The 15,727-nt window shown below is 34.0% G+C and overlaps 1 protein-coding gene across 1 annotated transcript; it reads right to left on the bottom strand.

The window, feature by feature from the left end:
• Positions 1-1,330: 1,330 nt before the first annotated feature.
• Ndufa5 (NADH:ubiquinone oxidoreductase subunit A5) lies at positions 1,331-13,579 on the bottom strand. The gene is made up of 5 exons (XM_047562533.1): positions 13,469-13,579; positions 13,119-13,163; positions 11,237-11,353; positions 5,748-5,813; positions 1,331-3,061 (listed from the first exon to the last, which is right to left on the bottom strand). The coding sequence occupies exons 1-5, from the start codon at positions 13,487-13,489 to the stop codon at positions 2,960-2,962; spliced, it is 351 nt and encodes a 116-aa protein (XP_047418489.1). The 5' UTR covers positions 13,490-13,579; the 3' UTR covers positions 1,331-2,959.
• Between the last annotated feature and the right edge of the window lie 2,148 nt (positions 13,580-15,727).

Below are 15,727 nucleotides of genomic sequence, written 5' to 3'. Positions count from 1 at the left end.
TTGAAACCTAACTCCTGATAGCATCACATTCACTACAGATGACAATGTGTTTAGTTTTCTAGCTCCTGCTGTTATAGGATGGATGGCAACCCTGAGATCTGAGCCTTATTTCAGTGGGGGGCCTGATGTCCTATCTGTCCAGGATAGTCATGGTACATACCTAGCATCCTTATGAAATTATTAATACTTTCTTTCACTTCAAAATCATTTCACATTGAATAATAACTGATTATCCCCAATAAAAGTCATTTCATCTGGAAGAATGCCCAGAAATTGAAATATTCTGCACTAAGTCCAGTTGTGAAAGGGGTGTCAAATTTTATGTCATTTTCTTGTTTGCAAAGCTCAAACTGATTAGTTCTCTTTCTTCTGAAGTAGCTGGAGGATGGTGATTCACCCAAATGAAACCTACTGGGAGCCTACTACAAACTGAAATAAGCCATTCTGAAAATTACTCAAATTAGTCTAGAAACCACTGAGCAACACTGAAGATCTGTGAATAGAAGAATCATCTGCAAAATGGTCAGATGCTTAATGTGGAAGTTTATAGGAAGCAAATGGAAAAAGATTTGAAGGAATAAGAACAATCAGGTGTAAAGTTGTACAGGCAGCTGGACTACCAGTAAATGCAGAAGAATGCACTATCTTTTAGATATCAATCCTTTTAACATTTTGTGCAAATCCGAAAATCATTGCACAAAGTGAAATTCAGCTTACTACTTTTGTTCATATTGTTCTTTACAATTACTTTGACAGAAAGATCAAGGGAGCAAGATCTAGGTTTGCTGGGTTCAACCTATGTGGTATAGGCAGGAATGAAGGCATCCCAAGCATATTAGTAAAGAACAACATAATACAAAGTTAGGAGCATGAATTCTAGAGCAAGACTGTCTAGGTTCAAAATTCAGCTCCATGTCTGACTAGCTATGTGACCTTGCATATGTTATTAAATCATCTCTTTGCCTTAGTTCCTCCAGCACCCTGTGTTACATATAGCAGGGCAGCACTATTCATGATGGATTGTGTTTCCTTATGAGAACAACAGTATCTCACTCTTAAAGTTGTGGTGCAGCTTTAATGAGTGAAATTAGTTAAGTACTTAGCACTGTACCTGGTATTCATATTCAAGTCTCAAAAATCATTAACTATTAGGTTTAAATACTTGCTATTATTCTACAAATACATTATTCTAAAACTGGCAATTCTAATGGAAACACCAATAAAGTCCCCTTTCAACAATAAAGCTACAGTAGCGCTGTTGGTGAAACATAAAAGATACTCAAAAATCATGGGAGAAATGAGACTGAGAGTATAGTAAAGGAACAGCAAGACAATTTTTTTTTTTTAATGTAAAAAAAGTTTGTTAGAAAATTAGCTTAAAAGCATCCATGCACACATGCTTTAGGATTCTATATTTTGAACTTAGCAAATACACTGTATATTTAGGCAAATGTTAGAACTGCAAAAGGAAGTTATAAATCATCAATGCTGTTTCTCTTACAGAGGAGAAAATAGGCCATCTGAGAGGTTAACAACTTTCCTCACTTTAGTCACTGAACTCACAATGGTGCTGAACTGCAAGAATGAGAACCCTGAGCTTGACTCTCCCTCTTAACACTTCTACTTCCCCTCCACAAGGATCTCCCTTGCCATCTGACTGCTAAGAAGTAAGCCAATCTACCTACTACCTAATATTAATTAGCATATAGGTTATAGTTTTATGATGAAGAAATATATTAGGAAAAAGGAAAAATACTATTTTTTTCTCTTTTTGAACAACTCAGAAGAGACAACCCATATATAAACACCCCCAGACTGAGAAAGAAGAACTATCCATCTATGAAGGAAAAAAATAAATTTAACTGGGTATTAGGAAATAATGGGGAGCTAGGAAGAAAAAGTGAAGATGGATGCAAAGTAATCTGATTTTTGTCAAACCATGAGCTTGCCACCTTCCTTCCTTGAACGGCATTTGTCTTCTTATACCTAGCTGCATCCATACTGGAAACAATGAAAACTACTTAGTGATTCCACTCTGAAATTATACCCATAAAACTAAGATGTTTTGAATATAAACCCATGTGTGCCAGGTAAACTTCAGAAACTCCCCTCTTTTTTAAAAGAAATTCTACCTCTATCCTGAGGTAGTTGGGTTGATCCATAAAATTAAAGGCTAAGGGCCAGAAAGCTAACTTCCTTAAATGAAACAAAAGGAAAGGGTTTTCCAACCACCTCCGTAACAGTAAAAAATTTTTCAAGTATTAAAAATCAATCACTTCAACTGTACAATGAATTCTAATCAGATGGTTTTCAAGGCTAATGAAGTAACAACAAAATGTGACAAAATGAAGAAAATATGGAAATAGAGAAAGTAAATAATTCAAATGCAGCCTAAAATAAAATGATATTTATAATGGATTTGAAAGTCATTATAGAATTATATATTTAAATTTTCTTCACACATTAGATCATAGCCAAGGAAGTCCACAATTTAAAATTTTATCACAAACTATTTTTGCCATTATTCTCATAACTGAACATTTTCATGCTTACTATTTCATCTCAAACGGTGACCAGTAAAGCTGTTTAGACAATAATAATAAAGTACTTTTTCTCTTTTTTTTCAGGATAATGAAATGAAATTAAGTAACATGCTAAAGATACTACTAAAGAGATTTAAGCCTCTGATTTTGGTCTCTGAAATGAAGATCTGTAGGAATTTTTCTAGTTAACTTTCAGATCTTCCCACAATCTTTCTGTTTAAAGAAATACCATCTTTGAAATAATCTGGACAAATACTCGTCAAATCAAAAACTGATTCATAAGACCCTAAATGCTAGTCTCTTCAATATGTCCTGTGTCAGTTTTCTTGATTATGTCAAGAACATGGAGACATTTTAAAATAACAGAACATTTAATTACATCAGTTTCCCATCAGCCCGCAGAAGACATTTAGTGATTATATTGGCCATTTCCACTGGTTGGCAGGTGGCTCTTCCACTAATGGCTCCCACGGTTTCCACTGCAGCATTTTTCTTGCCAGACTTAATTCATTTTCAGCCTGTTATAAAAATTTTTTAAAAACATCATTTGATTGACTATTCAACAGGTACTTACCAGAGTTAATAAATGAAATTTAATTATAAGAGTATTACTTTCATATTACTATCTCATGATTTATTTCACCATCAAATGCTGAACATTATATATTAAGTTACCTTAATTCTCACAGTTACACAGTCATGAGTAAGAAACAGTATCTTTTTATTGAATTGCTCTAGTTAGAATGTTTAAAAATTTAGTCAGTGCATTTTCAATTCTAATTGCTTTACAAGTTCTTTAAGATCAGAAGTATGTCTACTCATCTTATCAATGTCTTTCAAACTATTTTACCATGGTCCACACTTAAAAAAAAAAAAAAATACAGTACTTCCCTCTTATCTATGGGAATACATTCTAAGACCACCAGTAGATAACTACTGAAACCATCTATAATACTGGACCCTATATAAAATTGTTTTTCCTATACATACAGATCTATAATAAAGTTTAATATATAAACTAGGAACTGTAAAAGATTAATAACAATAAGTAATAATAAAACAATTACTGTGTTAAGTAAAATAAGCATTACTTGAACTCCCAAGCACTATAATACCATGACAGTTGTTCTGATAATGGAGCTACAAAGTAATAGACAGGCAGCACATACAGCTTAGATACAATGAACAAAGGAATGACTCACATCCCTGGCAGAATGGGACAGTGTGAGATTTCATTAAGCTACTCTGAATATCATGCAATTTTAAAGTTATTATTTCTACACACTAGATTTTGAAGACCTAGTATTAAAAATGGCTACATTTAAATTATATTTTAGACATATCAGGTTAAATAAACATTAATTTAAATTTAATATTGCCATGAAATGTGAAGTGCATAGCTGACTCAAAAATACTTAAAATTCCTTAAGACTATAACTTCATGATCAATTAATGTATCAACTAAACTCAAGCTGATCAAAGAAAAACAAAACATAGAAACAGGAAGAGGACAAGAGTCAGAGGTTTGCATCAGGTTCCCTTAATACTACTACTATCACAGTCGACCTGACAAGTGAATAGAAGGGCCAAGAAAACAGGCCTTGCTATAACTAAAGGATATGCAGACAATGTGGCAAAAGTTTAGGTTAATGTCTTTTATTATATTAAAAAAAAAACAACTTAAATCTTAATATTTTAGAACATTAAGATCAAATAACATGGTAAAACTATTAATGAATATAATCTATAATAAATGAAAGACAAAAACATATTTCAAAAATCTAAACTTACTAATAAATGGAGGGAAACAGATTATTTAAAACAAAAAGTCAAATAAAAATAAGGCATCATTTTCCCAGATTAAATTAAATTGCATTCTTACCAGTAGCGATGTATTAAAGTCAGTATTTTGAAACACTGCTATGGCACTAGAGATTATTCCTATCAGAAAATAATTTGGTATTATGGGCTTAGATTTAACTCATGTTAGGGATTTTCACTAGTAATTTTACTTGAAGGTACTAATCCTAATATAGTAACAAAATATGGAAAAGTCTGTCGGTACAACCATAATAATCAAAGTTATTCATAATAGAAAAAGATTTTCCTCTATTTTTAAAAGATTTCTGTAATGATGTTAAAATACTTTTATAATGAAACAAATTCTATGAAAAAAGCTGTTATGTTCTTGATTCAATTATTTTCTAGGCAGTCAGCCATATTTCACTGAAGAAAAGGTCATGTTGCCATATATTCAGCTCTCTAAATTATTGTAAAACAGACAAATTGTTCTGATGAAAGGAATTTGCCCGAGACAACAAATTTTAGAATGAAGCTTAGGTCAGTTTAAGGCATAGTATCATCAGACTTCTTTAAGCCAGTTTTAAGAAGTTAAATTCACCATGCTCCTAATGCAAAAAACGCTGCATTCTTACCAACAAAAATATTGTAGATGATTTTAAAAACTATCAAATGCACAAAGCAGTATTTTTCTAGTCTGTTTCCTTCTGTTGCCCATTCCTGTAACCTATCTATGAATAAGGGGAAAGAATGCAAATTCTATTTAAACAAAATTAAACTGTGTATTTTTTTTTTCTTGAATAAGTAATGGCTATAGTGACAGAGAAAGGAAAAAGATATCCAAATAGAATATTTAAATCTTAAATATGTAATGATATTAATGATAATTTTTCACAATCACACTTGTATTTATTATTCAATATCATTATTTGTCAGGATCAGTATGCAGATAACAATGTAAAATCAAGCTTTCAAAAATATAGTGTACAATTAAAAATTGCTCAACTTGGTCAAATGTTCCAATAACCAAAAAACAAGTACATTTTTATGATTCAAAACATTAGTTTTTCTCCATATTAAAAGTATGCCAAGCTCTTTAAATATAAAACTATACTCACACTGTTACTACACTGTTAACAAGAACATGCTGATTAAATTGAAAGAATATCAAACTCCAGTCTTCCAAGTGAAGCCTCAAAAATTCAAGTTAGAATTAATGATTAAATACTTAATTGGCATTCACATGCTAGAAGTAGCACATTTTCTAAATATAGTCTTATTTGATGAATTAATATATAAACAAAGAAATTTAGCCTTTCTTTTCTTTCTAGAATATCAGTTTTGTGTCTCTATATAAAATGAACATTCGAAATCAAACATCTAAATGTTCAACTTTTTCTTTACCTGAAGAATCACCTCTTCTATTTGGCCAAGTTGAAGTTGGTCTTCTAATTTTTTAACATCTGATTCCTGTCATTTCAGGAAAAAAAAAAAACATTAGATAGTGGAACACACTACAGGGATGTTTTAATACCCTGTATTTTGAAAACCAATATGTAAAAAACCCTTACAACAAACATAATTTTCCTATCAACATGCCTTCACTAACTTTTTTACCAAATAACTGGTAAAATTCATTTAATTTCCCTGTTGCTATATTGTTTGTCTTAATATTAAAAGTATTATTTGTTGATATGCTTATTAAAGGTAAGGCAAATGATACCAATTCAGTCTTTCTAAAATAGATTTTAAAATATCACTTTGCTTTTCTTAATGTTTTCTATATTTCCTCTGAAAGTATTAACATTAAAAATAAGCCAGTCACAGAGGCCCATGCCTGTAATCAAGTGACTCAGGAGGCTGAGGCAGGAGGATTTCAAGTTCAAAGCCAGCCTCCAGCAAATTAGTGAGGCCCTAAGCAACTTCATGAGACCCTGTCTCAAAATAAAAAATAAAATATGGCTGAGGATGTCAATGGTTAAGCACCCCCAGGTTCAATCCCAGGTACCAAAAAATAAAAATTAAAAAATGCTATCCTATGATCCCAGAAATTCCCTTTTTGGGTATGTGCCAAACAAATGACATGTTCCAGAATACTCACAGCAGCAAAATTTTTAGCCCCCAAACTAGAAATAAATCAAATCTATGACAAAAATAGATCAATAAATTATGGTATTTTAAATATAATAGGATACTATATGGTAATGAAAGTGAATAAACCACAACTATACACAAAAACAGGTGATTCTCTCAAACATAACATTAAATGGAGAGAAATCAGACACAAAAGAGTACATAATGATTATTCCATTTATACAAAGTTCAAAAAAAGTAAAATGAATCTATCATGTTAGAAATAAGAATAGTCACTGCTAGCAGGATAGTAACTTAAAAGGGAACAAGGGAGAGTTTTTAGTGTTCTAGAAGTGTCCTTTGATCTAATATTAACTTGAGCTGATCACTTTATGAAAATTCACTATGATTTCTGTATATCTTTATGTACACTATAATTTTTTTTATTTTGATTCATTGTACACAAATGGAATACAACTATCCTTTCTCTGGTTGTACACAAAGTAGTCATACCATTTGCGCAATCATACATGTACATAGGGTAATGATTTTGTCTATTATCTTACCTTCCCCCTGCCCCCTCCCCACCCCTCATTTCTGTCATTCTTCTTCCCTTCTTCCCTTACCTCCACCCAAACCCCATTATGTATCATCAGCCACTTATTAGAGAAATCATTCAGTCTTTGGTTTTTTGGGATTGGCTTATTTCACTTAGCATGATATTCCCCAACTCCATCCATTTACCTGCAAATGCCATAATTTTATACTTCTTTACGGCTGAATAATATTCTGTTGTGTATATATACCACAGATTCTTTATCCATTTATCTACTGAAGGGCATCTAAATTGGTTCCATAATCTATCAACTGTGAATTCAGCTGCTATAAACATTGATGAGACTGCATCACTATAGTATGCTGATTTTAAGTCCTTTGGGACAGGCCAAGGAGTGGGATAGCTGGGTCAAATGGTGGTTCCATTCCTGTACATTATAATTTAATGAAATGATTTTTAAAAAAGAAAATGCTGGGCTGGGGATGTGACTCAGTGGTAGGATGCTTGCCTGGCATGGATGAAGCCCTGAGTTTACTTCTCAGTACTGGGGGGCGGGAGGGATTCTAATAAATAAGTACCTAGAACATTTAATGACATTTATTTATTTTCTAGTATACTAAGCTTTTTGAGTGTCAGGAACCACAACACATATACACATATGTAAGGAAGCCTTCCTCATTATTAGGTGGTTTTTATGTTCTATAAATAGAATTAAAAGAAAGAAAAACAATGATTTTTTTTTTTTTAATTACAAGAATTCACATGTTCCTGCTTCGGAGAATCTGAATGGCCTAGAATATCTGCATGGATTATTCCTTCACTCCCTCCAAATCTGTGCTGAAATATCACCTTCTTAATAAGGACTACTGATAGCTTATATTGCAGTAGACTGAATAATGTCCCACAAAATGTGTGGAGCTTGGGAGTATTATCTTATATGGCAAAGGTTTTGTGGGTATGACTAAAATCCTGAGATGGGAGACTTTCCTGGATTGTCCTTATCAGCCCTAAATGCACTAAAAGTATCCTAATAAAAGAGAGGCAGAGGGAAAATACATTAAAAAAGAGAGAAGATAACCTACTATGTAGGCAGAAATTGGAGTGACACAGCCACAAGCCAAGGAATATCAAAAAGTCACCAGAAGCTGGCAGAGACAAGGAACAAATTCTATCCTAGAGACACGAGAACATAGCCCTAACAACTTGATTTGGGCTCCTGATACCAATTTCAGACGATTAAACATGTAGAAATAGAACAGTAAATTTCTATTATCTTTTTAAAATTTCTATTATCTTAAAGCCATAAAGTCTGTGTTAATTTATTACACAGCAGCCCTAAGATACTAATACATTCTGTAGTAAGATCCTCCATCCCTAGCACAGCACAAATCATTATTCCTTGCTTTATTTTCTTCACTACATTTGTTAGCTTCTAATATACCATATATTTCATTTACTTAACTTTTTTACTTATTTATTTTAGAGCCTCCCATATTAATGTGTAAGCTCCAAGGGCAAGGATTTTTATGTTTTTTTCACTGTCATCTAGGAACTAATGTCCATGCCTAGAACTACTCATGGCATAAATAGTCATTCAATAAATGTTTCTTGGTTAAATACATAACTAACTTGAAAAAATAGTTGAAAGGGAAGAAGAAGAAATATGAGCATGTTTCAGAAAGACAATTTAGCACCAAATTAACTCAGTAATGAGCCCAAAACTCAAAATCAAAACAAGGAAACAGGTCACAGTTATAACAGAACCAGAAGTGGGTAAGAGGTAAAGAAGTCAAAGAATGTTCAGCATATTTCTTAACTCAGGAAAGAACTATTTTGAAAAACGGTTTACAAATTTGTCTCACTGATAGTGAATCAATAATGTGATATTTATTTACCAATGGCATAATGCATTAAGCTTAATAAGGTATATAATGAGAGCTCACTATATCCTTGGAACCAGGTTAAGGTTTTTACAAATATAACCTCATTCATCCTAACAACAATTGTTAAGGTAGGTAGTATCATACCCAAGTTATAGATGAAAAAAAATCGGACAGAAAAAATACACAGTATATCACGTAATTCAGCAAGTATCAGAGCTAATGATAATCTTGGATAGGATGCAAAGCAATGTTTTTCACCAATATGCTACATTACTCTTTCCCCAGTAATAATATAATTTTTTTTTCATTTCCATCTTAATCTTAGGCTTGGTAAATAGATATCTGATAATCATAACAATGTTCACTGATGACCATGTGCAGGGCTAAAAAAAGTATGATAATTTTACCAAAACCTGGAATCAGAGATACAACTATTATGAAATGTTTGGGGTTGTCAAAATCTATTTGTATTTATCCTTCTGGATAAACAAATATTTCTCAGGGACCTCGTGTGACAGGTACTATGCTAGATTCTTAGGGTAGGAAGATTAATTCAATATCATTCATAAGTAGCTTATGAGTAGTAGAGGAGACAGGCATAACTACAATATGACAGGTACAACAAGAGAGGTGAGGAAGTTGTCAAACTACCCAGAGCTAAGAAAAGGTATCACAAAGAAGTGATGACTTGAAAACTGCATAAGAACTATCTTAATCTATCTGTGCTGGTATAATGAAATACCTGAGACTGCATAAATTATAAACTAAATTTATTTTCTCACAGTTCTGGAAAGTGGGAAGTCCAAGATTAGGACTGTGAGTTCAGTTGTCCAGTGAGGGCTGTATCCTCAGAAGGGAAGAAACACTGTGTTCTTTACACAGTGGATGCAGAGAGCAAGAGAAAGCCTAAATTGTGCAAAGCCTTTTATTTGTAAAAGCCTTAATCTCATTCATAAGGGAGGAGTACTCAGGGACCAACCACCGTTTAATACTGCCACACTGGCCAGTAAGTTTCGACACCTGAATTTTAGAGAAGACATATTCAAACCATAGCAAATTGCCAGAGAGAGAAGGTTAGGGGCATTCCAGGAAGAGAGAAAATACAAATGAATACAAAAATAAAATTGCATGGAATTCACAAAATTGCCAGCAGCTTGACAATGCTGAAGTATAGGATGTAAGAGAAAATGACAGAATAGGATTGTGAAAATAACTAAGAGCCAGACCTTGGAGGACTTTATATACCATGCTAAAAACTTTATTCTGTTAAGACCATGATTCCCAAAGATGGCTCTGCACAAAAATTATGCAGATAAAGGTTAACATCACATAACCAGCTCAAAAAAAAAAAAAAAAAACACTCGTATTATCTTGAGATTATTGAAGATAATAATAAAATGGGAGAGGCTAAAAAAGAACATATAGAATAAACAATCAAAGGAAAACAAGGTTATTAAGAAGAAAAGCAGAAAAAGAATCAAAGGTGGAACTGAGATTCACCTCATGAAAAGAAAAAGGGAAATTTCTTATTCCATGATGGGGAAAAAAAATGCCTAAGTTCATTTTCCTCAAGGAAAACATGAAAATGAAAATGAAAAAAATGAACTTCTACATTAGAGACTTTAATCTCTAAAATTACTTCCACAATTGCCAAGGAAAAGAATAAATATTCCAAATTAAGTTGCACTGTTTTGCTGTATACCAAAGAAAAAGACAGGAGTTCTTTTCAAAGACAAAGGCTGGCATTCTAATAATATATAAAATACTTCGGGAATTTATGATCACTACTTTTGATAATTACACAAAGTTCAAGAAATAATTGATAGTATAAAAATTTAACAAGGCAATACAGTTTGGTATGAAAAATACAGCAGTATTTTACTGTGTTCTTGTCTAGTGCCTTTGATTTGGAAGTTGTAAAATGCTTGTATTAGTTTGCCTGGCTGCCATAATACTATACATATACTAGGTGGTTTAAAAAACGAAAATTTATTCTCTTACAGTTCTAGAGACTAGAAGCCTAAGATCAAAAGTGACAACAGAGTTACCATCCAGTATCTATGGATTAAATGCAAAAGATTGATAAAGAATTAAACTAGAAAGAGAAGAAGAGTAAAAGGTACAGCTACAATGTTACCTCAGGATAGGACTTGATCTGATTCTTGCATTCCAGTAATTAATAGTGTTTTGCATTTAGAAAGCACTTATTAAGCAAGAGTTTGCTGAATAAAGGGGAGAAAAAGATGGAAGAAAAGCACGGAAGATTACAAGTAAGAGAGCAATTGTGCAGGAAGTGCAAAATATAAGCAACTGAGTTTTTTGGTTAAATGTTACATAGGCTATTATAAATCCAAAAGAACAAAACTGAGTTAGCTACTTACCGCTTTAATCATACCCAGTTTCTCATTTGTAATCTGCTCTGTATATTTTCTATATGCTGCATTTTTAGGGATATGCTCAAGAACATCAAGAATCTTTGTATACAATATTCTTAGCCTCTGAAAGACAAACCATACAAATTTCTATAGGTTAAAATATCACCATAGAAAGAACACTTAAAAAAAAAGTATCACAGACAGAAAAATTTAAGAGGATTCACATCTGGTGCTTTTTTTTTAAAGAAACATTTTTTCTTTACTGCAATTTCTTCATGTCTATATCATATCCCCACCCTTTACAACTCAGGAAAACTGAATAAAAATGTGGAAATTTCTTCTGTATGTTGTATGTGCAATAAAAGCTGTACATGAGTCAAAGTATAGTAATAAGCGGAAATAAAACTAACTTAATGCTGATGACCTTTCTTGGAAACTAAATCATTCAGCAAATCAGTATTTCTCAAACTGAGGTCCTAGGCACTGCAAATTCTCTTAGATTTTTTCTGTTTTTCTTACTTGAACTTGTGAAGAAATAAAAAAAAATATGCAAGCATTAGATCATGAGTATAATAAAATTTAACTGAATAGTTATAATATTCAGTGCTTGTTTGTGACTATAATTGTGTTAACACCAAATGGATTCAATTTTCACCAAAGGCACTACCCAGCATATACTGAAACACAGTACTGTAATCAAAATCTGGATATATTTTCAGGGTGTAAGTAGCAAATGTAGGGTGTGAAATAAAGAAAGGAATTAAAGATCATTTCAAGGTTTTTGACTTGAGTTCAAAAAAAAATGGATCTGCCATTCACTGAGAAGAGCAATCCTGAGCAAAGAGCAGGTTTTAGGAAAAAGATCAGAAACCACTTATTGGACATGTTAAGTTTGAGTTACCTGTCTGAAATACAGTGGAGATATTCACTAAGCAATAAAATACATGACTCTCATGAAGGGAAAGGTCAATACTTAATAGGGAAATTTAAGTGTGTACAGGTAGTATTTAAAACCATTAAAACTGGGTCCACTCACCAAGAGAGATCAAATCTAAACAAAGATCCAAACACCAAGTGTGGAAAAACTACAAAAATGTTAAAAATGGGAAGATGAAGAACAACCACAAAAGGCGGCAAAAGATAAGGTATGGGGGAATAGTAGGTTAAGAAGTCTTGACACCCAGTAAACAAAGTGCTTGATGCAGAGTATCAAATGTGTCAAAATGTTACTGTTGGATCAACAGAACTGAGAAATGTGGGCTAACCACCAGGTTTGGCATCATGGGGATCAATGGTGACCTTGAAAACAAGTTTTGGCCAACACCCGACTGAAGTACATTCAAGGGGGAATAAGAAATCAGAGGCTGTAAATACTGATAACTTTTCTGAGTTATTCATAAAGGGAAGGAGAGAAATGGTGTGACTATTGAAGAGAGGGTAAGGATAAAGGGGGTTTAGTTTATTTTGCTTTCCTTAGAAGCATTTCAAAATATTAAGGGAAAAGGAGGCAACTGCTGGTGTGATGCCTTAAGCAAAGTCAAGGGTGTGGAATCCATGGCACCTAAACAGAAACGGTGTGTTGGGGAAAAGGATGAAAAATGGAGTTACAGATTTGGGAGGGAGCTGACAGAAGTGTATGTACAATTGCCGCAACGAAAATACCAAGGAAAAAGTCAACAAAAAAGTGGCTTAATAAAGAGGTCATGGCCAAAAAAATGAAAGAAAGAAAAAGGAGTGGCACTGGATCAAGAAGTTGCTACCGTCTTTGTCAAGAGCTCTTGCGGGGTTGTGACTGAGGGTTTGAAACATCCGTATCCCCTGTCCTTGCGTCGCAGGGTTCCAGGCTTCCTCCGGAACCCAGGAATGAAGAAAGAAAAAAGGTACATACCTCGTGTGGATTCTCACATACAGCCAACCCCACAAGGCCAGTGGTCTGTTTAAAAACAAAACACAATTCGCGTTTACTATGGTTTCTGCGCATGCTTTTCCTTTACTAAGCAAAACCACGACTCCCCTGGCTAACATGGTCTAAAGTCAGCTGCCAGACTCTCGATTCCCCTCGTTCGGAGTTTATTTCTTGCTTCTTCAAACGGAGTCAAAAACCTGGTCACCTCCTGAAAGAACAGAACAAGTCCCCCAAGAGCACTGCCGCGCGCGCACCCCCCGCGGGAAGAAAGGCTACTGGGTTGACTCTTCGCCCACCGTCTAAATCCCAACAGTGACCTCCATTCGTCTCACCTTCTTCAGCACACCCGCCATGACAGCGCCGAAGACCCGACCCCGCGCAGCCCTCTGGGAACCTCGCTCAGACCTGCTCAATCGACCATCGAGTCTGTCGCTCGGTCACCGTGGAAACGGCTTGGTTCCTCTCCTTCAAGTTCTACGGAAAGAGCAAAGGCTCTGTCCAGCCGGAGCGCAAAGCGAGGGAGGCGGGGCGGGGGGGGCGGGGGGGCATTGACGCATGCGCTACGAATACAGACAGGTTTAAGGCTCGGGACTGTGGGGCAGAATTACGTGTATTCGCGTTTAGTGCCTGGGCCCCAAAGGCTGAGGGAGACATTACAGACTACAGAAGAATTTGTACGACTTATTCGCTGTAGGAACTTCCACTATCCTTAACCTTTGGCGAATTCCCTAACCTCAGCTTATTAAAATGATGGTAGTAGGGCTTGAGCATCATCTAAACTGGTCCTCTCTGCAAAGGTTAATTCGTAGTACAGGGATGTCAGTATTCTCGGTCTTATGAACCAAAGCTGTACGCAGCGAGAGAACCTCTCCTCTCTTCCATTTCACTGCCGAAGTACATCATCCCATTTTCCCGGTGGAAGCGAGACGAGACCACACCGGCTGTCCCCACTTACCTCCACGAACACTATGAACACTCACTCCGTGTTAGTTGTTGGAACTGGATTTGTAAGATAGGCTCTCGAATTCTGGAACTCATAGAACGACGATGAACGCATCTGTTAATAGATGGCGTTTAGTAAGTGTTCCAAGGTATTTCCAATGGATAATAGTGTTCAGTGAGCGTTCTTCTGAAGGAGGCTTGTGCTAAGCAGTGGTAACGGGAAAGAGGAAATAACTACCCAACAATCGTGGGTGATTGGAGTTAAGGAATTTTTTAAAAGTCGGGGAGTATAACAGATTGAAAGAGCACACATATATACGCACATATATGTACACATTCATTTTATTATGTATATGAGTATATGAGTATATGTGTATGTAAAAGTATGTATATGTGTATGTGTGTATATACATATATATATTTCTTTATAAGTGAGTTGAAGAAGGTGAATTGGAGAAGGTGGGTCAAGACTAGAGGCATGTAACTAAAAAAGGGAGAGGAAACTAAACAAAAAGCAAGCAGAAGAAAAGAAATAATAAAGATTAGAGAAAAATACACAAAATATAAATAGAGAAAATTCAGTGAAACCAGAAGTTATTCTTTGACCTAAGGAGAAAAAAGAGACAAAACTTAAATTGTTAACATAAAATAAAGAAAGAAAGAAAGAAAGAAACATAATTAACAACCCTACAGAGAATAACAGGAGTAACTAGGGAAACTATGACAACTGTATGCTAGCAAATTATATAACATAGATAAAAGAACAAATTCCTAGAAAGACATAAACTACCTAAATTGACCCAAGAAAAAATTTAAAATCTGAATATATCTATATAATAAGTAAAGAAACTGAATAAGCATGAAAAAATACTATTCACATGGACAAACCCAGGATCAGGTGGCTTCACTAATAAATTCTACCAAACATTTAAAGAATACTCCTTCAGAAACTATTTTAAAATATACAAGAGTAGGGAACACATTGCAACTCATTCTGTAAGGCAAGGATAACTCTGAATTCAAGAAGGTAAAGAAATTACAAGGAAAAATTTCAGAGAAATATTCCTTATGAATAGACACACAAATTCTCAAAAAATACTAGCAAACTAAATTCAGCAACATATAAAAAAAGAATTATACACCATGACAAAGTGGGATTTACCACAAGAATATGAGGTTGATTTAGTATCCCAAAATCAATTAGTGTAATGTCCCATTTAATAAAATAAAGGACAAAAAGCTATATGATAATTTCGATAGGTATAAAAATTTTTTGACAAAAATCCAGTGCCCATTCATGATTAAAAAAAAAAAAAACTAGGAATAGAAAAGGAATTCTTCAACCTGATAAAAGGCATTTTAGAAAACCCCACAGCAAACAAGAAGAACAAAAACAAGAAGAAAAAGAAGAAGCCACAGCTAACATCATACTTGAAAAATAAAGACTGAGTTATCATACTAAAAAAGAATGAATGAATTTCTTTTCCTTCTAAGATCAGTTGACAACACGAAACCGTCCACTCTCACCAATCCTTGTCAATATTTTATTGGAAAATTTAGTCTGGACAATTGGGCAAGAAAAAAGAACGCAAAAAAAAAAAAAAAAAAAAAAAAAGGATTCCAGAACAGATAGAAGTCTCTTTACAGTT

This window comes from Sciurus carolinensis, chromosome 8 (genome assembly GCF_902686445.1).
Source record: "Sciurus carolinensis chromosome 8, mSciCar1.2, whole genome shotgun sequence".
Lineage (NCBI taxonomy): Eukaryota > Metazoa > Chordata > Mammalia > Rodentia > Sciuridae > Sciurus > Sciurus carolinensis.
The sequence above is the reverse complement of the archived record's forward strand: the minus strand, read 5'-3'. Positions and strand labels throughout refer to the sequence as shown.

Bases quoted from the DNA above. Each gene is read 5' to 3' on its own strand.
- Ndufa5 (XM_047562533.1), bottom strand. From the start codon at position 13,489: ATGGCGGGTGTGCTGAAGAAG. The intron at 11,354-13,118 runs GTATGTACCTTT...TTTGTCTTTCAG, and splicing joins TATGTGAGAATCCACACGAG to AGGCTAAGAATATTGTATAC. The intron at 5,814-11,236 runs GTAAGTAGCTAA...CTGAAATGACAG, and splicing joins AACTGGGTATGATTAAAGCG to GAATCAGATGTTAAAAAATT.